Here is a 21,838-nt window from a genome sequence, read left to right as displayed (position 1 = left end):
CAGTATAACCATTGCCTCGATTACAGGTGAAGCAGCAGTTGACACATGGACAAAAAAAGATAATCATAACATATTGTGATTGCATAATCCGAAGAACATTCATCCACAAGTTCTATTAAATAAAGCACTAGATAAAGAACCAAATACTTCTTTGATATTCGCTTGGACAATCACAAAACTGATATCAGTGCAACAGATCTAAAGTTTAAGACAAGCTCGGTCCAAGAGGCCAGTATCTTATCAACTTCACAAGGAGCGCAGCAACTTAGAACACCCGGTACGGTTTCCCCATGGTGCTCTTGATGTACAGGCACCTCACCTGCAAAACAAAATCACATCATGTTATAATCTGGCCCTTGGCTTATGTTCTAGAAATTTCATTAGACATAAACACAGGAATTAGGCTACAGATGCAATGAGGACCAGAAAATTACTCACATTCTGCCAGTTCTTTTTCAGAAGGGACACGAGGAAGTTGACGCTCATTTGGATGTTTTGCTGTATCTGCTTCTCCTCCATTGACAAGTTACCCACAGCAACACCCATGCAAAGAACCTTCTTCAGCTGGAACTTGACTGTAGCTTTTGTCTCATTGACCTTGGATTCAAGCGATTCCTGGTGACTAACCAGTGTAGGGAACTTGCCTGAAGTGATGTCAATATGATTCAATTAGCACTTTAGCAGAGCAGTCAAAGCAGACCATACTTGGCAAAACCAAATACAATCGAAGATAAACAGTGATGCACGCTGCACGGCTCTCAGAGTCAATCGACAATCAGCACTTTAGCCTTAGGCCTGTGCTAGAGTGTTTGGAAAGGCAAATACAGATACCATGGAAAACAAATTACTCTTAACACAATGACAGAAGATGGCCTTGCAAAAAGCATGTAATAATTTGATTATCTTGATTTCAGAGAAGGTTACCTAACATTTTTTAAGGAATGCTTTTAATGCAAAGCCGCATACAGAAATATGTATCAACACTACAATTGCTTGGTATGCAAAACAGCAATACAGGAATAGAAACAATAATGTTAGAAATTAGATCACTTGCCTGCCTTGTTGAGACCAGGACCAAGGAGACGGGGGATCTGCTTGATGATGGCCTCTGATGCTAAGAAAGCATGATACTTCTTTGCAAGCCTCTTCACAAGCTTCTTGTTCTTGTTCATTTTCTTAAGAGCCTCGACATCCATGTAGTCAAGCCCAATCTTCTCGGCCTGCACACGTAGTAAAACATTTAGTATGGAACACTTGCCTTGACAGGATAAAGAACAATAATATATTATAAGAGCAAAATTCAAAATTCTATATAGTTAAGCAAATTAAAAGTACATATTCAAATGTAACAGAATTGGAGACAGCACACAATAAGTTTTGCTATCGAGTATCGTGATTCACAGTCAGAGTTCAACAATGCAAAACACTGCTATGTTTCTGTTAAACATAACTACTGTAAGCATGTCCAGCATAAACAAGTAAATTTTGAAGTACATGAAGCGCCAGATGACATATCCTCACCTCTCCAACGTGCTGGGCATCACCAAGCATGCACACCTTCATCTTGGGTCGGGGGATATGGGGCAGCTTAACAGAGCCGCTGAAACGCTTGTCTTTCTGCGGGTCATAGTTCTTCAGACCAATCTGAAGCTCAACGGTCTCGGTGAACTTCCTGTTCTTCTCCTTGGAATCCCCAACAACCTGGGAGATGGCCTCCTTGAGAACCTCGGATTGCAACTTACTGCAACAGATTAAATTAGTTCAGCACACATAATGCATAACAAGTGATGGGCCATATATTCTAGTCCAGTGTTGCAACTGTCTTCTAGCATGATCTAGCATCCAATTATCTATTCTAAGAGGGTAAATTCTAGATGATGTAATGTAACCCGAGAGATAGTTAGCCATGACATTAGCAAACAATTTTAACCCTACCTCACATGGGAGTACTTCACTAGGCCAAGGTCTAAAACCATTGGGTCCCTTCTCACACGTAATAAGGAAAAAGCCCCGGGTAAATTAATCATTTATATCCAATAAAAAGCATATTCATACAAGGCTCCGAAATTGCATATAACCCTTAACTCGATCTCATGACTTTTACTACTGGAAAGGGGGGGGGGGGGATCTCAACTTCCTAAACAACAAGCGATCTCCTAAAGGACCAAACTACAACATGATAATCCACGAGACAATTAAAAAGAAGGCATTTTAATTCAAGTATTCAATCATGAGACATGTGATGTGATGAGAGAAAAAAACAGCAATACCTCATGGTTGCAATCGATCACTCAACTCCCTGTAGGAAAAGAAGAAAAAAAGAAGGTTAGATCCGGTGAAATGGAGGACAAACAGGGCACCAAAAGAGAAGATTTCGCGAATCGAAGTGGGAGCAAGAGAGGAGAAGGCGGCGAGAGGGGCGGTCGGGTACCTTGGAGTTTGCCGCGAGACGAGCGACGGAGCGAGAGAGGAGGGGGGGGGGGGGCACAAGCGGCGGCGCTGGAGTTTTATACGAGCGGCGAGTGAGAGCGAGGAGCGGAAGCAAAACCCTAGATACCGATGGATGCCACGTGGGTCGTTGCCAGCCGTTGGTTACAGGTGTGGGTGAAATGGGCTGTCTGGGCCGCTGCAGGATAAATATGGGCCAGCCTTGGGCTTCTGTGGACGGGTCCGCGGATAGACACTGTGTGCCTATATCAGCCCGAATCTTACTTTTTATGGAAATAAGGCCCAAAGGGCCTGAGAGACTATATTATCGCCCTCGACTATTACTCAAATCTTTTTTTCATATGGAATCAGATATTTCACATCCTTTAACTATTTAAATTAAATTAGTGTAATTTAGTTTTCTAACTAGTTTTAATGGTAGTTCCGTCTTACTTGGCGATAATTCAACCAAACTTATTGGCATCATTTCGCTGGTGTGATATAAAAAAACTATTTTTTAAATAATCATAAAATTCACAAAAATTAAAAAAATACTTGAGACAATTCTAAGACTTTCTATAAAACAATCAAAAATAATATCCTTTACATCATATTTCATAGAGAGGAAGCTTAAAAAAAGCATGCATCTCATTTATTAACTCACGTTAAGGAAAATATTAACACGTAAATACATATTTTTTTATGTGTAGGTGTTCTTTAAGAAGATCTATAAAAATTAGTTCACTTCATTTAGAGTTTTATTAATTTCTTCATGGTTTTTACAAAGTTCATAAGCATAAAGTGAACATGTTGGTTTTTGTTAGTTTCTTTGTAAAATCGACAACTAATTCATCTAAGTTTCAAATCAAATAAAATAATTTTTTTCTTCCTTGTAACATGATCTACATGATAAAAGTATTTATACTCATGAAAAATTATATATTTTCTGTGAGAAAATGTATTTTCTAAAACTAGTTAATTGCATAGTTAATCATTTGCTAATCAAAAATCATGAAACTAATTTTTTTAGTCTTATTACATGATCCTCTATCTTCTAAAAATACATGAAATTAAGAAATAATTATTGTAACATGCAAGATTAAGGAAATGTGCTGCAACTAGATTAATGCATAACCAATCCATCACACCCCTAAAATTAGTGAAACCACTTTTATTAATTTACTTAAATAATGTTTTGTGTAGGAAAAATAATTTTAGACATGATAAAGTTAATTACAATGTTTTCTCTTAGCATGTTCACTTTATGCTTGTGAACTTTGTAAAAAATATGGAGAAACTAATAAAACTCTAAATGAAGTGAAACTAATTTTATAGATTCTCTTAAGGTACACACTTGAAAGTGCATCTAGCCCCTATGTGTGGTTTTGGTAATTAATGACAATATATATGGACTAATGATGGTGTTGAGTTTGTTAGTAGGTTGTTCCATAGGTGATGCATGGATGAGAGATATGCATGAGCTCTAGGTAAATGAGAAGATTGAAAATGCATCAAGATGAATGAGCTCTAGGTGATGCTCGGGTAAGTGATGACAATGCCTATGGACTAACAATCATATTGAGAATTGTTATTAGGTTATTCCATAGGAGATGCATAAGTGATGAAGCATAGATTCTTTGAGAAAAACCATGAGTTCAAAGAATTGCATCAAAAGCCATTGAGATTTTAGTGATGCTCATAAGAAGAAGAAGGAGCTCAATAAGATTAGCAATAAGCTTGAAGGCTAAGTTACTTATGGGGATCAAGTAACTAAAGGTATGACTTGTCATTTAGTTTTATGGACTAACCCATGTGCTTTGTGATTGAGAGTGAGTTGGGGTTAGGATCCATAAAAAGGCATAAGTTGAATTGAAATCATATATGCCAAGAATGAAGAACAAGAGTGGACTCTATATTTGATAAAATAAATTCCTTGAAGATGTTGAATACAAAGTGGTTTTCTATGGCAAGACGGTGAAGGGCAAGCAAGACTCGGCTGCGATGGACCATCCGTGGTGAAGGGCAAGCAAATGGCTTGACGCCGAAGGACCAAGGCGGTGGTGAAGAGCGAGTGAAGGCTTTGCGCCGATGGGCCGTGCGAGGCCATTGGAAGCTATGGATGATTCACATCAATCATATGAAGAATCAAGAAGAGATAGAGTGAAGATTTTATGGAAGTTGGCAACCCTCAAGGTTTGAAAGAAAGAAGCGGTACTTGAAAGTTTTCAAAGGCTCAAATTGGTTCAAATGTGTTTTATCTTTGAAATTGAGTCTAGGTATGCCGCACTATTAAGAGGGATGCAACGTGAGCTAATTGTCGTGTCTCAGTGCTCAAGAGTTCCCAACCAAACCCAAAGTGAGAGTTTGTTGTTAAGAGTCCGGAGCGGAAAGTGCGGAAGTGTCCAAAATGGGTTTTGGAGTGTTACTAATTTGATCCTATGTGTTTTAGGTCATGAATTCAGTTGGGATGTGTAGCCCTCTGAATAAACTTTCCATAGAGTCCAAAATCGTCGAAATCGGACTCCGGAATCAAAAGTTATTGCCGTTTTTCGGAGGTCAGCTGTGCTGTGGCCGGAGACTCCGGTGTAGGCCGGATACTCCGGTACCTGGAAAGGCCGGAGACTCCGGTGAAGTCCGGATACTCCGGTACCTGGAGTGGCCGGAGACTCCGGGAAGTCTCCGGGGCTGTTTTCTGGGTTAAGTGCCGACCGGAGACTCCGGTATAGGCCGGATACTCCGGTAAAAGTCCAGAAAAGAGCATAACGGCTAGTTCTGACACGTTATGTGACCGTTTTGACGCCGTATTTGGATTTAGGGCCGGATACTCCGGTGTTCACCGGATACTCCGGTCAGTTCTGACAAAAACAGTAACGGCTAGTTGTTTGGAGTGGGCTATTTATACCTCACTCACCCCATCCTTTGGGGCTGCTGCAAGGGGCACGAAAGAACACATTTTTAGAGCCAAAAGAACCTCTCCCACTCCATTCTAGTGTGTGATTTGAGAAGAAAAGTGAGTTGGGTTGAGAGATTGGAAGATTGAGTGCAAGTGAGCTAAAATCCAATCTTGAGCACTTGAGTTCTTGACAAGAAGTTCTCGAAGCGTTTGTTACTCTTGGAGGTGAAGCCTCCTAGCCGGCTAGGTGTCGCCGGCGAGCACCCAAGGTTGTGGGTTGCCGCGGAAGTTTGTGAAAGGCTTGATTTCGCCTCCGTAAGGAAAGAAATCAAGAGTGGATCAAGGAAAGCGGTTGAAAGAGACCCGGCTCGTTGGAGCTTCCTCAACGGAGACGTAGGATTCACGGTGGTGAATTCGAACTTCGGGAAACAAATCTTTGTGTCTCCTCTCTTATTTCCTTTCATTTATGTTCTTGCTCAAATCTTTATGCATATTGCTCGATATACTTGTTTGTGTGTATTTGAGTGTAGGTTCTTCGTGAATCTACTTGGAATCATCTCCGGGAACACACGACATCACCTGGTTTAATCTAGAACTCTCTACTCATCATTTATATTCAGTTTCGGGCTCTATTCTGTATAGAAACCGGAGAATCCGGACTTTACCGGAGTTTCCGGACCTGTACACACCGGAGTATCCGGACTACACCGGAGACTCCGGTGTGAACAGTAATTCCAGGCATATAAACAGTATTTTCAGCCTTTTTTAATTTAAGTTTTATTGCATATCTCTTGCTAGAATTGAGTAATTTTTGTCACCTTAGTATTGTAATTTTCACACTTATTTAGGGTGATTATGCACTAGTTGAGCCTAGCATATTTAGGTTTTTCTCTTATGAAAAACTCGTTAGTTTATATTCCGCTGCAAGTTTAGGCCAACGGTAGAAAGGGTTGAATTTTTGTAAAAACGCCTATTCACCCCCCCTATAGGCGACATCATTGTCCTTTCAACACTACACATAAAAAATATGCGTTGCATGTTAATATTTTTCTTGACATGAGTTAATAAATGAGCTGCACTTCTTTTAAAGCATGCCTTTTCTTTTTCTTTTTAAGCTTCCTCTCTATGAAATATGATGTAAAGGACATTATTTTTAATTTTTTTCACAAAATGTCTTAGAAATGTCTCTAGTATTTTTAGTGATTTTTTTGATTTTTTTATGTCATGTTAGCAAAACGTTGCCAACCGGATAGACTGAGTTGTCGCCATATTGGACAAAACCACTATCAAAATCAGTTAAAGAGGTAAAATATACTAATTTAAATAGTTGAAGGAAATAAGATATCTGATTTTGCGATTTGAGGAGACAAACAGACTCAATCAATAGTTGAGTAGACAATATGGACCTTTTTCTTTCATTTTTCATTCATAAGGTTGAAATCTGTATTATATAAAAACACGAGTTGTTTCACGCATCACTTCATCCACTATTCTCCTTTCATATAATAAAAACTCTTAAATTTTGAATAATTTACTCACTTTTGTCATATACCCTCGTCCTCCAACCTCCTCGTCACATTACCGACTATAGATATATGATCAATTTTACTATTAAAAATAAATAAAAAGTTAGGAGAAAAATTAATAGATAATTTTCTCTTTTTTAATCTCATCTAAAATCAAACTATGACATCACTCCCGACATATTCGTTCGACGGTATTCCTATTACATATCTACATCTTCATATATTAAATTTATACTTGATGTTACTACATTTAATATTTATATTTTTGTTGCAACACACAATCGTTTAGCTACTTATAAATTTAATCAAGCCGCATCTTTTGTGTTTTTAAGGAAAACAAAACAAAATCCGCTTCAAAACATAGAGCGTCGGCAAACACAGAATACTGAGCACATGGAGATTGTGTTGCAAGCCATGTCAAGGAAAAAGGTGAAATAGATGTGTACCTAATTTCGGTTCCTTTGTCTATAAAAAGGAAAACCCTGAGTGACACAGGCACACGTGGACAAGTCAGCAGCTCTCTCTGTCTCTTCGTCGAGTCGGAACTCTTGTGATAAAGCGACGCCTAACCAGGTCTCAAAGAATATTTGTGGCGTAAAAATCGCGTGGTTCCTCTCATGGAATTAATGGTTTTCTTCTTGTCAGGTTCAGTTCCTGGATCTAGCACATGTGAATCTTTAGAATTTTTGGAAACTTGTACATATGCCTTTGAGTGAATTTGCACCATTTTTTTTTAAAAAAGAAACCCATTTGCACCTTTTTTTTTTGGTAGAGCATGGACTTACTAGGCTATTATGTATGGAGCTAGTCAGTGATGGATGCAGAGAAATAAGAGGGGCTTAACCCCACCTCTCCTTATTTTTACTCTTCTCCCTCTTACTATTCTTCTCCTTTCCTCTTTTCTCCTTCCTCTACTGCCAGTGCCACATGTAGGAAGAAAAATGGCTTTGGACTTTTCCATTGACACTGCTCATTTTTGTTCCTTCTAGACATGATCACCATTTTCTTTGTGATCTTCCTGAAATTGTCAACAACTAAGAAATTACCTTGCATTTTCATGCGACAGCCTACATTGGTCAATGCAAGTTATCAGGAAAAAAATGAAAGGTTACTCGCTTTTTATTAGATTGATGAAGGATGGAAGCAAGAAGAATATGCTTGTGGCTGTGTGCCACCTTGGATCCATCAGGCATCCGGAGTGCATCTGCATCTTGGGAATGCAGGAAGACAGAGAGAATACATGCATGTTCTTCTCCTGTCTGTCCATCGGTGATCAGAGACAGATGGAAGCTGCTAGGTAGATTCCAAGAAACAAGTGAGACAATTACGATAAGCATCTCAGCTCATTGCCGTCGTCCTTAATTATATATATATACACGATAAGCATCTGAACTGTGCATTTTTCTTTATAAACAAAATATATATTTTTTCTAAGAGATATATACTATTTTTTAAAATATAGTACTCCTTTTTAAACACCAATCAGAGGATAGCATATACACCTAAGAGCACAGGAAATGCTTCCTCCCCCTCTCTATATACGCATGCTAATCTTCACAGTGGATGACAATGCTGACAAAGCCGTGCGGTGGATAGTTTCAGATGCACTAGTGCACGCGGAAAACCAAAGGCCGGCGGCGCATCTACTCCATTATCCATATCCTACTCTTCACTCCAGCTAAGTTAATTAAGCTACTGCTTCAAAAACATGTGCTCTCAAATAGACATCATTTTAAATACTGTAGCTAATTATAAAAAATTGATTACTAATATACATAAAATTGTTAGAATTTGTCACATGCAAACGATATAAGTGGATTCTCTTTGTAAAATACTTTCATATGATTATATGGTATCAAATTTCATAGAAATAATTATAAAAAGTAATATCAATTGTAAAATACTTTCATATGATTATATGTTAACAAATTTTATAGAAGTAATTATAAAAAGTAATATCAAAATATTTATACTGAGCATCGTGTCGATGTTCTAGATAACAAGTAAAAAGAACAAAAGTAGTTGTAACTAACTAGAAAATATTAGAAAATAAAAAGGCATATTAAGTATGCTGATTTTAGCGGTCGGTGAGGTAGCCGCTCTCCTGTGTTTCGTGAGCAAGCTTCTCAATCGTATTATTCTTCACCACACACGCCTCATCTGCTGATCCCATCTTTGCATGCACAAAGTGCAAGAACACAGTTGTTGGTTCGGCGTCATGCTCCTTTAGTGTCGGAGAGCTCCAGCTCTCCCATGGACATGGATGTCGAGCTCTCCACGTGTCCTGGTCTGTCCACCGTGCATCCAGATCCGACGGCAGCTCCGGCCACCACCAACATGGTTGCCTGCCCTGCCCTTTCCCCAACCACTCTGTCCTGTTAATTAACATAGTTAATTAATTAATCCACTCTAATATCTACTAATCACGTCCGGACTGACGACACCTCTACATCTGTATTCTCTACTCGGACTCGACTCCTCTCCTCCTCCGTTGTCTCATCTATAAATTCTGGCAAGAGAAGGCAGGCGGAAGGAAGCAAAAGGCACAAGATTCAGAGAAGAGAAAGTGCAGAGCGAGCAGAGGGGTTGCGTCCGACTCGACATCTCCTCTCGTCGTCTTCCGCTTCGCGCTCTCTTACTCTTCCTCGGCGTCTGTCTACCCAGGATACAGATTCAGATTGGATTACTGCAGCGCGGTAATTTTGGTTCAGCCTGAGTGTCCTGTTCTTGAGGGAAGGCTCGGGATGGGGCAGGACGGCCAGCAGATCCTCCGCGATAAGGTCATCATCGACACGGATCCCGGCATCGGTGCGTTTCTTCAATTCAGTCTCCCCAAATTCCTCCTTCATTGTCTTCGGCCCCTGAGCCCATTGTTTCTTTCGCTTAAAGTTCGATTTTTTTTTTATCCATTTAGAATACAATACGTTGCCAACTCCCAACCGCAATGGAGTCGAAAACGGGGGGAGAGAAACAAACAAGAGGCCGTAACCGTAGGAATAGGATAGGAGGCCAGCAATTTTGGCTTTTCTTTTTAAATCTTTCGTCAAAGTTTTGTTGCGCTAGGAAAGTTAGTAACTTTGAATTACTCACACGTGATGGCTTCGGGATCTCACCCGTCGATGAGAACGACGGCGTCAATCAGTCATGCCATCCACCAACACTCTGTCATCATCTTGTACACTATAAGTGTTAATTGCACTCCACAGTGGATAGGAAAGGTGCGACCTTGGTAAACTAATTTGCTTGTTGCTGGAGTAGTAAAGCTGCAACCTTGGTTAATTTGCTAGTATCAATTTTCTGTGAGATAATCGCTGCAAGTTCACAACGCAGTAACTGATGTTGCGAGTCTGAAAAAGGGACTCATGTTGCAACAGCGCCTGATGGCAAAGATCTAGTGCGGACAAGTCGCACATGCGTTGGGCCCACCTGTCTGTTGACACCCAACTCAACCATATGGTTGAGCATGTTATGCTTAAACAAGTAGTTGTATGAGTGTGACACACTGTCAACTCAGTATATAGACTTATGTAGTAGTTTATTTTTTCTTCTTAAAAACGTAGGAGAGTTGCGTTTCTTTGTACTATAGATGAAAGAAAGATCGTTTCCTATTTACAATGCCCCTAGAGGCAGAGCAACAGAAAGCAAGAAGAAAAGGTGAAAGATAAAAAAACCAAAGCTAAAACAACAACACCAGGGAGCTAGGCTGGGACATGGACTAATCCTGCCATAGGGCTCCAAGCCCTCTCGCCCTTGCCAAAATCCAAAGCCACGCCTCCGTCGAGATCTCTTGCAGAACCACCTCAACTCTCAGCGTAGTCCTGTTGAACACTCAATCATTGCGGTGCTTCCACAACCACCATGCTCCGAGGATGATCAACGAGTTGAGCCCTTTCCTACGGTCCTTGCATGCATGTTGATGCGCTCGACGCCACCAAACAGTGAAGGTGTCCTCGGCAGGAGAGGGCGAGAGCTGCTGCAAACTGACTTGGCAAAAGCCTAAACCACATCTCATGGGCGAAAACACAAGAGCAGAGGGTGTGCTGCACACTCCTCTTCTTGGTCACAGAACGGGCAGTTCTTGGGGTGATACATTCCACGACGCGCCAAGCGATCCGTTGTCCAATAGCGATTGAGAATCTTCAACCAAAGGAAGAATTTGCAACAACGCGACACTCATGACTTCCATAGTCTCTTCCAAGACTCAAAACGAGTACTGCTGGTGAAGTAGGCGAGATAGGCCGACTTCGTAGAGAATTGGCCTGAGGCCATACGGTGCCAGATATGCCGATAAGCCTCATCGGGGTTTAGCACAATATTTTGGAGAGTGTCCCATAGCTAAAGGTATTGTATCAAGGCTGCCGTTGAGAGACCACCTTTTATGTCACGCACCCAGCAGCGGTCCTCCAAGGCCTTCTCGACCGTTCTTAGTGATTGAACCTGTCGAGGTATTGAAGCTGTGAGGGACGGCGCTAAATCTTGGATGGACTTACCATGTATCCAACAGCCAGTCCAAAAAAGTGTGGTGGCACCATCGCCCACCAAGGAGGAAACCGAAATCACAAACATGGCTCTGGTGTCGGTGCTCACAGGGAGATCAAGTCCAACCCATGGTCGCTCCGACTCAATCTTCCTAAACCAAAGCCACCGCATGGTCGCTCCGGCTCAATCTTCCTAAACCAAAGCCAAGAACATGTAAATCATGAATTCCCAAGCCTCCTAACTCCAGCGGGCGACAAACTTTCTGCCAATCAACACAATTACCTCCATTAGCCTATTTTCTCCCTTTCCATAGAAACCCACATCATAGTTTGTCTATTGCTTTAATAGCCCACTTCGAAAGACCCAATGGTGATAGATGGGAATGACATTGAGCACCGCACTAACCAACATTGCATGATCTGCCTTCGTCATAAGATCGACTTTCCACCTGTGTATACAATTCGCAATTCTGTTCAGCAAGGGAAGGATGTCGGCTTTAGTCAGTTTCTTCAAAGAGAGAGGGAGGCCCAGGTAGCGGCAGAGAAAGGCTGAAACTGCACATGGCACAACAGCCGTCACTTCCTCCATATCTTGTTCTTGACATTGGATGGGAGGAACTGAACACTTTTGAACGTTTGTACGCAAACCAGAGGCTTCTCCAAACATATCAAGAATGCTCATCACAAGGCCAAGCTCAGTCGCATTAGGTCTGAGAAACAATGCCACATCGTCCGCATACAGGGACACCCGGTGGCTGAGAAGCCTTGTTGCTAGAGGCTGCAAGAGACCTTCCTCTTCTACCTTCATAAACAAAGCATTTAGGACATCCATGACAATGATAAAAATCATCGGAGACAGCGGATCACCTTGCCTAAGTCCTCGGCGGTGCTCAATCACTTCTCCAGGCTCACCGAGTGCTCAAAGTTGAGAGAAAAGCACATAATAAATTGCACCATTTGCGACCAAAGCCAAGATGAGAGAGAAATTCTAGTAGGAAAGGCCAAGGAACGGAGTCGAATGCCTTATAAATATCCAACTTCATCAAGATCCTTGGCGCCTTTTGCTGATGCAAAATTTTTGCAATCTGCTGAACAAGCAAGAAGTTGTCATGAATAGTGCGCCCCTTAACAAATGCACTCTGATTGGGAGATACTGTCATGCTGTGCCTTGGAGCTAGACGATTCGCCATCAATTTAGCCACAAGCTTCGCGAAGCTATGGATTTAGTAGTTTATCAGATGGCGGGTGAATTGACACAAACAATTTCATAGTGCACAATGTGTTTGACTGTGTAATGGATATGTGTATTTGATAATGATATTCCTGAGTATGACTATGTGTGCTAAACATTCTCATGAAAGCTTATTTTATTCAAATTTGAATATTCAATCTAAACCGACTGGGAAGTTTCAAGGTCATAAATATTTATAATCCTCGCAAAATTCTTAGCAATCAGACTATATTGACTTGTTACAGGTAACAATCAATGAAAGGACTCAACAGGTCTAGAATACTAGCATAAACTATTTGATTATGCTACATCAACTTGCAGCATTGGAAGCTTAGTTAGTATTAAAAAATACGAAGTTATCATTCGGGTACTTCTATATGATATCTGTATTGTAAGTCCTTTTCAAAAAACATTGGATTCGTAAGGAGTTAAGTCCCATTCTCACTGTCTGTTCTCCACAATCCTGTTTCTAGATGATAGTATGACAATCCTAATGGCGTTTGGAGAACCAAGTGTTGAAATCATCGGGATGACGACTATATTTGGAAATGTCAGCACGAAGGGTGCAACTCGCAACGCACTATTACTGGTGAGGGTTTGAGACGGCTGATCTTTCTTTCTTTTCTTTCTTGGTTTCACTAACAGGTTTGATTCTTAAAAGGACAGTGTGAGAGAGCAGGACATCCTGAAATTCCAGTAGCGGAGGGCAGCCTGGAGCCCCTCAAGGTATGTTAGCTTGCGATACACCTTCATGTTATTTTGTGGCGCCCAGCAAAGAAACTTGAGAAATATTCACTTAACGTTTCTGTGCATATTATATTATGTATCTACAACTTGTAGTCTGACTTGATTTGCATCCATCAAAGCGATTAGCTTAAAGTTCAACAATAGGACAAAATTGTGTTTCTAATGTATCGGACGGAAGTACATGCTACAGTTTTTTATATGCTAGCAGGGGTTCGCTTAAGGTAGTTATTTATTTTTCTGTTTATACAACAGGCCATATTGTTTACTTATTGATACTCTGGAGTCGGTAGATGTAGCATGGGCTTCATATTTAAATGCTAGATGGAGTTCAGACTTTAGATTTGCAATACTACTAAGTTACCTACTCAGTGTTTGCATTTATAGTACCATTTTAGTGCATATGATGGTGCACTTGGTTGAGCTGAATGTCAGATCCTTTGTATTTTAGGGAGGAAAACCCTGTGTTGCTGACTTTGTTCATGGGTCTGATGGCATTGGGAATCTGTTTCTTCCGGCACCCACTACTAAGATGGTTAAGGAAAGTGCCGCTGAGTTCCTGGTTAATAAGGTATCTCAGTTTCCTGGGGAGGTCTCTGTACTTGCGTTGGGGCCCCTGACAAATGTCGCATTGGTATGCTTACAATCACGGAATAAACCTATTAATCGTGCTGTCTATGATGTGCTAGAGGATATGATTCTGTGTTTGTGTTCTTAGGCCATCAAAAGGGACTCTTCCTTTGCAAGCAAAGTGAAGAAAATAGTTGTGCTGGGTGGAGCTTTCTTTGCGGCTGGAAATGTCAACCCTGCAGCTGAAGCAAATGTAATGTCACACATACACATTAAACTTCTGCATAATACATGATGAGGCAAAGGCAGTAACACGAGAATTAAAACCTTGAATGTATAACTCTGCAGATTCATGGAGATCCAGAAGCAGCTGACATAGTGTTTACCTCAGGAGCAGATATTGTTGTGGTTGGCATCAACATAACAACTCAAGTCTGCTTTACAGGTTTGTTCGTTGATGCTCTCACCTTCATAGTTCAAGTTCTGGGGTTAATTATTAGTTCACCATGCAAATTCTGTTATTGCAGACGAAGACCTTTTGGAGCTACAAAACTCAAAATGGAAGCATGCACAATTCTTATCTGACATGTGCAAGTTCTACAGGGATTGGCATGCCAAGTCTGATGGCTTCCATGGTATATGAAAATAATACTTTTCTTATGATTTTGCCTAGTGCTATAAAATCTGAAAAATAAAACAAAAACAGTTTTGACCTAACATTGCAATCTATTCAGGAATTTTCCTTCACGATCCTGTGAGCTTCACTGCCTTAGTTCATCCCGAGTACTTCACATTCAAGAAGGGTGTGGTGAGAGTCGAGACCCAGGGCATTTGCAGTGGCCACACATTGATGGATCAGGGATTGAAAAGGTATGCCACTGTACTATTTCTGAAGAACTCACATAAACTTGACCTACCGAATGTTTCGAGTTTCGACATCCTTACACACACATGACTATTATTTGAATTTCACAAATTACTTTAGAAGTCTTGGCGTAAGCAAACCCAGGCAAAAGTTAATCCAGAAGCTCAATGTGTTTCTGATTGCTTGTTCCCTCTATGGTGCAGGTGGAATTCAGAGAATCCATGGTCAGGCTACAAACCGATTTCAGTTGCATGGACGGTTGATGTGCCAAAGGTTATTGGATTCATAAAGAAGCTGCTCATGGTACCATGAGAAATATTGCAACCATTTAACGATGTCTGTGTTTTCTGATGCGCAAGCAAATTCGACTACAGAGCCTCTATTCCAGCTGCCTTGTAACTAGTTTCTGGACCCAGGAAGCTTTCTGTTCCTCCCAATAATAAGAGGGTTACTTTGGTTGTTTGAGTTGAGGTCTTAGTGGTTCAGATCAACCCAAATATTATATGATAGAATACATGAATGTATGAATTGGTATGAACCATTAGCCATCAAATCCGACAGTCAAAATAAAAACTTCTCTGGACTGGGAATCATAGGAAGCTTCCTAGTGAAAGGTTCTGCAGCATCTTACCCTACATCTCAAAAGCAATGCAGTAAATTCTGCAGATGACATCATTGTTCCAAATTGTTTCACACATTTGTATCAATACATTCAAATCTGAAATGAAGTTTCCCATACGCCTCTTATTGCTTACTTTTCTCAAAGCTCATGATTCTTGTTTTCATGTGCCTGTCTTTGCGTGTGTTCAGGCAAAGAAAATGATAGTTTTGACTTCACTCGTCAGAGCTAAATTTGAGCTGCCTTGCTTTGACGTAAATCATGTAAAACAGGTGACAGCAAGGCGAAATGACAAGTTGGACTGAACATTGTTCAGCACCACACTACTTTCTGATTAGTTTTGCTTCTCAATTTCATTGACACAGACAGATTACAGATCCTTTTCATTGTAATTGACACAGACAGGTTACAGATCCTTTTCATTGTAATTGACACAGACAGGTTACAACTTGAGAATTCAGATAGGCTGCCCACCTAACACAAACATATATTTTATCATTATTCAAGATATGGTGGTTGTCCAATACAATTGACATTTCACAGTATAGTGGACGTATGACATCCTGTTTCTTTTTCTAATAAGTCCCCTTACAGGTACAACAAATGCACTGGTATTTCTGATAGAAAACATCATTTTTTCCAACAGGAAGGTGATTGAACAAGAAAAGAATACTTCATTTGCAAACGTATTTGAGAACACCAGGTATGTGAATTCTGTAGAAATAATCGTCCCAGTCGATGGTCTTGGGATCGAAATTGAACCTGAGATCTTCAGGGGTCTTCATCGACATCCTCAACCTCAGCTGCTCCAAGTTCATGTCATCAAAGCTTCATCACCAGGCAAGGGAAGGAATTCAGAATAGATTATGTGCTCCACTTTAATTTACTGAACCGAGTTATTAATCTATAAGCTCAGCAATAGTTACCATCCTTTGAAGAAGGCGAAGGGGCCGTAGACGTCAACAAGATGCATCACGAACTTGTACTTGCGGTTGAGGTCGTTGTAGAGCCGCGAGAAGAGCCCGCAGAGCAGCAGATTCACCAAGTGCAGAATCTGCACGCACACATCCACTCTATGTAACTTGATTTCGTAGCACAGAGCAGTACAGTGAAAATATATGGCATATTTGACGAACCTCTAGGGGCAGCTTGTATGTGAGGATCATGTAGAGGTGGAACCACGCGATGGTGGTGAAGAAGTACATCCCCCTGGTGGGGATGACCTCGCCGTTCTTCCCCACGCGCGGGTTCTCCGTGAAGTGCCGCCAGCCGGACTCGTAGAGCACGCTGTAGGTGGCTGGGTTGCGCAGCGACGATGTGGCATGGTACACCACCTGTGCGCCCCTCTCCTCCGAGTGCGCCACCATCGCCACTATCATGGCGTTCACCACCATGTCCCCCGGGATGACATCCATGACCATGTTGAGGTCGGCGAGGAAGCAGGAGAGGTTCTGCTTGGCGTAGCCGATGATGAGCGTGTCGATGGTGCGCGTGCCCTGCATCCACCCCGGCAAGGGGTCCGCCCGGACGCTGGTGATGATGCTGGGGCGCATGATCACCACAGGGATGTCGCCACGGAGCTGCCCCAGGAGGATCTCCCCCATGGCCTTGGTGAACACGTACGTGTTGGACCACCCAAAGTGACGAGCCCTTCATCCATCAGTCGATTGATTGAACAAGCATAATTTAGAGTCATGTTGAGGCCAAATCATCGATCGATCATCCTCTGCTTATTGACGAACCAAATTAACCTTTGGAGGCCGAGCTCCTTCATGGCCTTCCTCTCCATCTTTTGCGCGTCGTCGCTGGCGTTGAGCTCCTTCTTGACGTCCCTGACGAGCTGCAGCTCGGCGTCGATGTCAAGGCTCGTGCTTTTCCGCAGAGACTCGCCGGCCTTGATGGGCTTCTCAAGGATCAGCTCCTCCCTGTCGCCGGACACATAGGCTGCATGCAGGTAACACCGATCTTAGGAAAATTTGTCATGCATGTCAGGAAGTTTTATTCGTGCTACTGAGTAGTGATCACCAGTGGAGACATGGAGGAGCATCTTCAGCTTAGCACACTGCTTGGCGAACTGGCACAGGTGCTTTACCCCTATCACGTTCACATCCAACGAGACATCGTATCTGCAAGAGTCATCAGAATGCATGTTGCCATTCTCCTTCAGAAAGATTAAAGATTTGTCTTGCAAATGATCTAGTTAATTTGCATATTAGTTTGCAGGTTTGATAATTTGATCTGGACCTTTCGTAGAAGTTGGTGGTTGCAGCAATGTTGACAATAACGTCGATCTCCTTGGCCAGCTCCTCCACCCTGGGAGCCTCCAGCCCGAGGCTCTCGTACATGATGTCTCCGGCCAAAGGAACAATCTTCTCCTCGATGAACTGCTGGAAACCATTGCCATGCTTCTCCCTGAGCAGGCCGAACAACTCTGTGCCTATCACCTGCATGCATGCATGCATGAGGCACCACAAAATCAAAATTACTTCAACTACAATAGTTTCTCCTGATTGGGTTGTGATAACTAATGTACTACTAGCATTAATCTACTAGTATCAGTTACCACCAAAATGCATCCTATAGTTAGGAGTTTAGGACAAAAAAGTGATCATAGAAGTATTGAGGTAGATGCAGAAAAGAAGCATCGACATATGTCTCATGATATACTACATGCAGTAATATAATAATCTGCTAACTAGGGAATCTACTTTATTGAATTATTGGACGGCATGTATATATATTGCATATCTATTTTGTGGGTAGGCGCACTGTATAAGCTACGTACATGCACTTGTTGTCAACCAACAGCACCTGATGAGCCAACTGCCACCATCCATGCATGGTCAAAGGAATCCTACCATCCCACTACCTTGCGGGTCCACTGGATGACCGAGCACGCTCCTATCTCGTAAAAAGCGATTGTAATTAGTTACAACTACGTGCATATATAGGTTACAACTATAAATATAGAATAATTGTAACTATATGTTGTAACTATATGTATAGAGCGGTTACAACTATATGCACACAGTGAGATTACAACTTACCAGTTCTGGCTGACTGATATAACTAATTGCGATCATGTTGCAATATGCAATATTATAACTATATTGTTCAGTATGTTGTAACTAGTCTACACTCGATAATGCATGTCGTAATTAAATTATCTACTAAGTTGTAACTAGAGTGTTCACCATGTTATAACTAGAGTGTTTATCATGTTGTAATTAGTACTCACTCGACAATGCATTGTCGTAACTAGAGTCTTTACCATATTGTAACTATGTTGTTTTAATTCGAGTGTTTACATATTGTAACTATGTTATTCAGCAAAACTGAGGATGTGCGCAGTATAAATAGTAACTATGCATATGCATAGCATAGCTCGTGGTATGTGTGTGTGTATATGGATGGATGGACAGGCAACATCAAGGTTTACAAAACCGTTTGGAGCATGAAAATCGAGATCCGGCGGTAACCGAAAATCGCGGTTATCGCGATAACCGCTCAAAATTCAGCGAGAATTCGGACCGAATCGACTCAACGGTAACCGCTCGGTTTGCACCGGTTACCGAGTGGTTTTGCCGATTTATCGAGCGCATTTTCTGAATTATCGGTAACTGCTCAGTTTTGTCGGTAACCATTCGGTTTAGCAATTTATCGAGTGGTTTTCTCAAATTTCAATGATGTTCAATAAAAAAACCAAAAAATAGCTTAACCTTGTAAAATCAATAACTAATTCATCTGAGCTTCAAATCAAGTGAAACAATTTTTGGTGGTTTCCTTGTAACATGACATACATGATAAAAGTATTTATACTTATAAAAAATTTGAATATTATTTGTGAGAAAATGTATTTGCTAAACCAAGTTAAATGCATAGTTTACTCTTTACTAATCCAAAAATCATGAAACCAATTCTGTTAGCCTTCTTACATGATCTTATGTCTTTTAAAAATATATGACTCATGAAATAGTTATTGTAACATGCATGATTATATAAATATGTTGCAACTAGATTAATTCATATCTAACCCATCACACCTCTAAAATTAGTGATGCCACTTTTATTAGTTTACTTATACTATGCTTTATGTAGGAAAAATAATGGTAGATATGAAAAAGTTAATTACAATGCTATTTCTTAACATATTCACTTTATGCTTCTGAACTTTGTAAAAATCATGGAGAAATTAATAAAACTCTAACTGAAGTGAAACCAATTTTAAAGATCCTATTAAGATACACCCTACACAAGAAAAATATGTGTTTGTATGTTAAATTTTTTCTTAATATGAGTTAATAAATGAGTTGCGTGCTTTAAGGGTTTTTTTTTTCAAACTTCCTCCCTATATAATATGATGCAAACGATATTATTTTTGAATTTTTTTTCACAGAAGTTTTTAGAATTGTCTCTAGTTTTTAGGATTTTTTCTGATTTTTTTATTTTTTTTAATTCAAATTTAATAACCGATCGGTTTATATTATCGAAGTGGAACGGTAAAAGTCGGTTACCGTGAATTTCCGTGAATTTCGACGGTAACCGACAAATTTGTTAACCTGGGCAGCATTAGAAAAAAAAACATCAACCAACCAGCCGTATGCCTCATTCAATATTGGTGCTCAACTCACTGTACACTGATGAAGATATGCATGGTGAGAGTCTCTTCGGAGATATCCGATAAAATTGGAACGACAGAGGGATATGCATGAGGAGAGAGATGCATCCATGGAGACTGACGTATGTACGGAGTAGGTGTGGCGCCATGAAGAAGCTAAGTAGTACAGTAGAACGTACGCACGTTCGTACGAGCTCAGCGGATGACACCAGTACGTGTTTAATCCATCTGTCGCATGCACCTGGCGGCACCATGCATCAACATGGGAAAAGTGCGCGCCACGTACGGTGCCATGCATATCGATCAGCTGCTACCTCGACCGGCCGGCGACCAGAGACGCAATTAATTAAATCCATGTATGGATAAGCACCACCTGATAATGCAGTCAATATATAATTACAAGTTGGTTTCTTGAGAGAAACATCTATCGATCGATGGAGTACACATGTGGTTAAGTTAACACACACTAACCACCAACTAACGCTCGTTTTCTAAGGAGATCGATCAGCTCCCAGCTCCACATTATTTTTAGTCTAACGTGAAAGTGAAAACAAGATGGCTTGACTCTGTAAATTAAAATAGACCTTTGGTGCACTCTCAGCTCCAATTTCACGAATACTTGAAAGCTAGAGATACCCCTTGGTGTACAAAGCACTGGAGCAAGCAAGCGACCGAGAGTGAGAGGAAACTATTGCGAGGAACACATCATTGAGTAAGAAGAAGACAACAGAGGTCAAAAGGTATTACTCCCTCTAGTCACAAAAAGAGTGCCATTTTTTCTTGTGTGCAGCTAGCCAAAACGTTTAAACACTGATCATCAACATCTATTTCAATATTTTGATTGAACTTTTAAAAACGGTATAGCTACATTTGTCTTGAAAAGTATTCTCATAATATTTACTATACTTTTACAAACGGTATAACCACATTTGTCGTGAAAAGTATTCTCATAATATTACAACTTCACTATATTTTGCAAACGTTTTACACATAAGTAACGGTTAAAATAATGCATCGGCGATTTTCGTGTTGATGACTAAAACGATGTCACTAGAGGGATTAATTGAGAGTGGTGCAAGTACATGGGCATAGCAAGCAGTTAATTGACCTCTTGTTGGACGCGCTGCTTTGCGGACGGTGCGTCGATGGCGCGTACGAGGAGGTAGATCTTGTTGACATCAGGCTGCACCCGCAGTATCTTCTCCACAAGAACTGCAAGCATGCATATCACATATATTATGCACAACAAAAATCATTCAACACAAGGCAACTAAACTAAGCTAGCTAGATGATCGATCGATGAGCACACAGATGCATCATATAAATATATATATATGATCTAGTTCTTTGCAGGAGACATGCATATGCACATACTCTTCCCAAGAAAGCCAGTTGAGCCGGTGATGAGGACGCTCTTGCCCTTCAAGTACCCTATGATCCTTGCCGCGTCCATGCTATCCATCATCGTCTTCATCTCTCTCTCGCTTCCTCTCTCTTCTTGTGTCTTAATCGATCTTTGTTTGCTTGCTTGAGACAGAAAGAGAGTCTATGTTGTCCCTCAGTGTGTATGTGTGTGTGAGAGGGAGAGGAGTTATGGTGCTGCTAGCTATTCAGCAGCCAGTGAGAGGAGAGAGACACCAGAAGGGGCTCATATATGAACATTTGTTTATACACACAAGAGGTAGGCAGTCGGTCATTGTGTCAGGCAATGGCGTGTCTGCAGTGAGCGCTGCGGACAAATTAAAAACGTGCGAGGACGGTCTGCACGAAATCTATTCATTCAAAGTTTGGCACAAGCAGATAGCAGCATGCTAGCACCGTATGTATGCCTACAATATACTCAAAATATATAGCACATGCATATATA

General features: G+C 41.0%; 3 protein-coding genes across 3 annotated transcripts; 1 reads left to right on the top strand and 2 right to left on the bottom strand.

Moving 5' to 3' along the window:
• Positions 1 to 53: 53 nt before the first annotated feature.
• On the bottom strand, positions 54 to 2,509 carry LOC133898970 (large ribosomal subunit protein uL1). The gene is made up of 6 exons (XM_062339811.1): positions 2,432 to 2,509; positions 2,271 to 2,299; positions 1,522 to 1,741; positions 1,055 to 1,220; positions 439 to 644; positions 54 to 319 (listed from the first exon to the last, which is right to left on the bottom strand). Exons 2-6 carry the CDS (start codon positions 2,273 to 2,275, stop codon positions 266 to 268), a joined length of 651 nt encoding a protein of 216 aa, XP_062195795.1. The 5' UTR covers positions 2,276 to 2,299; positions 2,432 to 2,509; the 3' UTR covers positions 54 to 265.
• A 6,798-nt stretch (positions 2,510 to 9,307) lies between these two features.
• Positions 9,308 to 15,481, top strand: LOC133898475 (probable uridine nucleosidase 1). Its single transcript, XM_062339187.1, has 9 exons — positions 9,308 to 9,654; positions 13,029 to 13,144; positions 13,222 to 13,281; positions 13,751 to 13,933; positions 14,018 to 14,122; positions 14,218 to 14,314; positions 14,397 to 14,504; positions 14,604 to 14,739; positions 14,938 to 15,481. The coding sequence occupies exons 1-9, from the start codon at positions 9,591 to 9,593 to the stop codon at positions 15,044 to 15,046; spliced, it is 978 nt and encodes a 325-aa protein (XP_062195171.1). The 5' UTR covers positions 9,308 to 9,590; the 3' UTR covers positions 15,047 to 15,481.
• A 347-nt stretch (positions 15,482 to 15,828) lies between these two features.
• LOC133898474 (fatty acyl-CoA reductase 1-like) lies at positions 15,829 to 21,611 on the bottom strand. Its single transcript, XM_062339186.1, has 8 exons — positions 21,346 to 21,611; positions 21,080 to 21,183; positions 17,598 to 17,797; positions 17,379 to 17,479; positions 17,105 to 17,297; positions 16,490 to 17,003; positions 16,280 to 16,407; positions 15,829 to 16,181 (listed from the first exon to the last, which is right to left on the bottom strand). The coding sequence occupies exons 1-8, from the start codon at positions 21,443 to 21,445 to the stop codon at positions 16,028 to 16,030; spliced, it is 1,494 nt and encodes a 497-aa protein (XP_062195170.1). The 5' UTR covers positions 21,446 to 21,611; the 3' UTR covers positions 15,829 to 16,027.
• Between the last annotated feature and the right edge of the window lie 227 nt (positions 21,612 to 21,838).

This window comes from Phragmites australis, chromosome 18 (assembly GCF_958298935.1).
Source record: "Phragmites australis chromosome 18, lpPhrAust1.1, whole genome shotgun sequence".
NCBI classification, from domain to species: domain Eukaryota; kingdom Viridiplantae; phylum Streptophyta; class Magnoliopsida; order Poales; family Poaceae; genus Phragmites; species Phragmites australis.
Note: the sequence above shows the minus strand (reverse complement) of the source record. Positions and strands in the feature narration are given on the sequence as shown.

Coding starts and splice junctions, on each gene's coding strand:
- LOC133898475 (XM_062339187.1), top strand. CDS start 9,591: ATGGGGCAGGACGGCCAGCAGATCCTCCGCGATAAGGTCATCATCGAC. Junction 13,934..14,017: donor CCCTGACAAATGTCGCATTG/GTATGCTTACAA, acceptor TTGTGTTCTTAG/GCCATCAAAAGGGACTCTTC. Junction 14,505..14,603: donor CAAGTCTGATGGCTTCCATG/GTATATGAAAAT, acceptor CAATCTATTCAG/GAATTTTCCTTCACGATCCT.
- LOC133898970 (XM_062339811.1), bottom strand. Junction 645..1,054: donor TCCTGGTCTCAACAAGGCAG/GCAAGTGATCTA, acceptor ACATCACTTCAG/GCAAGTTCCCTACACTGGTT. Junction 320..438: donor TGAAAAAGAACTGGCAGAAT/GTGAGTAATTTT, acceptor TTTGTTTTGCAG/GTGAGGTGCCTGTACATCAA.
- LOC133898474 (XM_062339186.1), bottom strand. CDS start 21,445: ATGAAGACGATGATGGATAGCATGGACGCGGCAAGGATCATAGGGTAC. Junction 21,184..21,345: donor AACTGGCTTTCTTGGGAAGA/GTATGTGCATAT, acceptor GCATGCTTGCAG/TTCTTGTGGAGAAGATACTG. Junction 17,798..21,079: donor AGCAGCGCGTCCAACAAGAG/GTCAATTAACTG, acceptor GCATGCATGCAG/GTGATAGGCACAGAGTTGTT.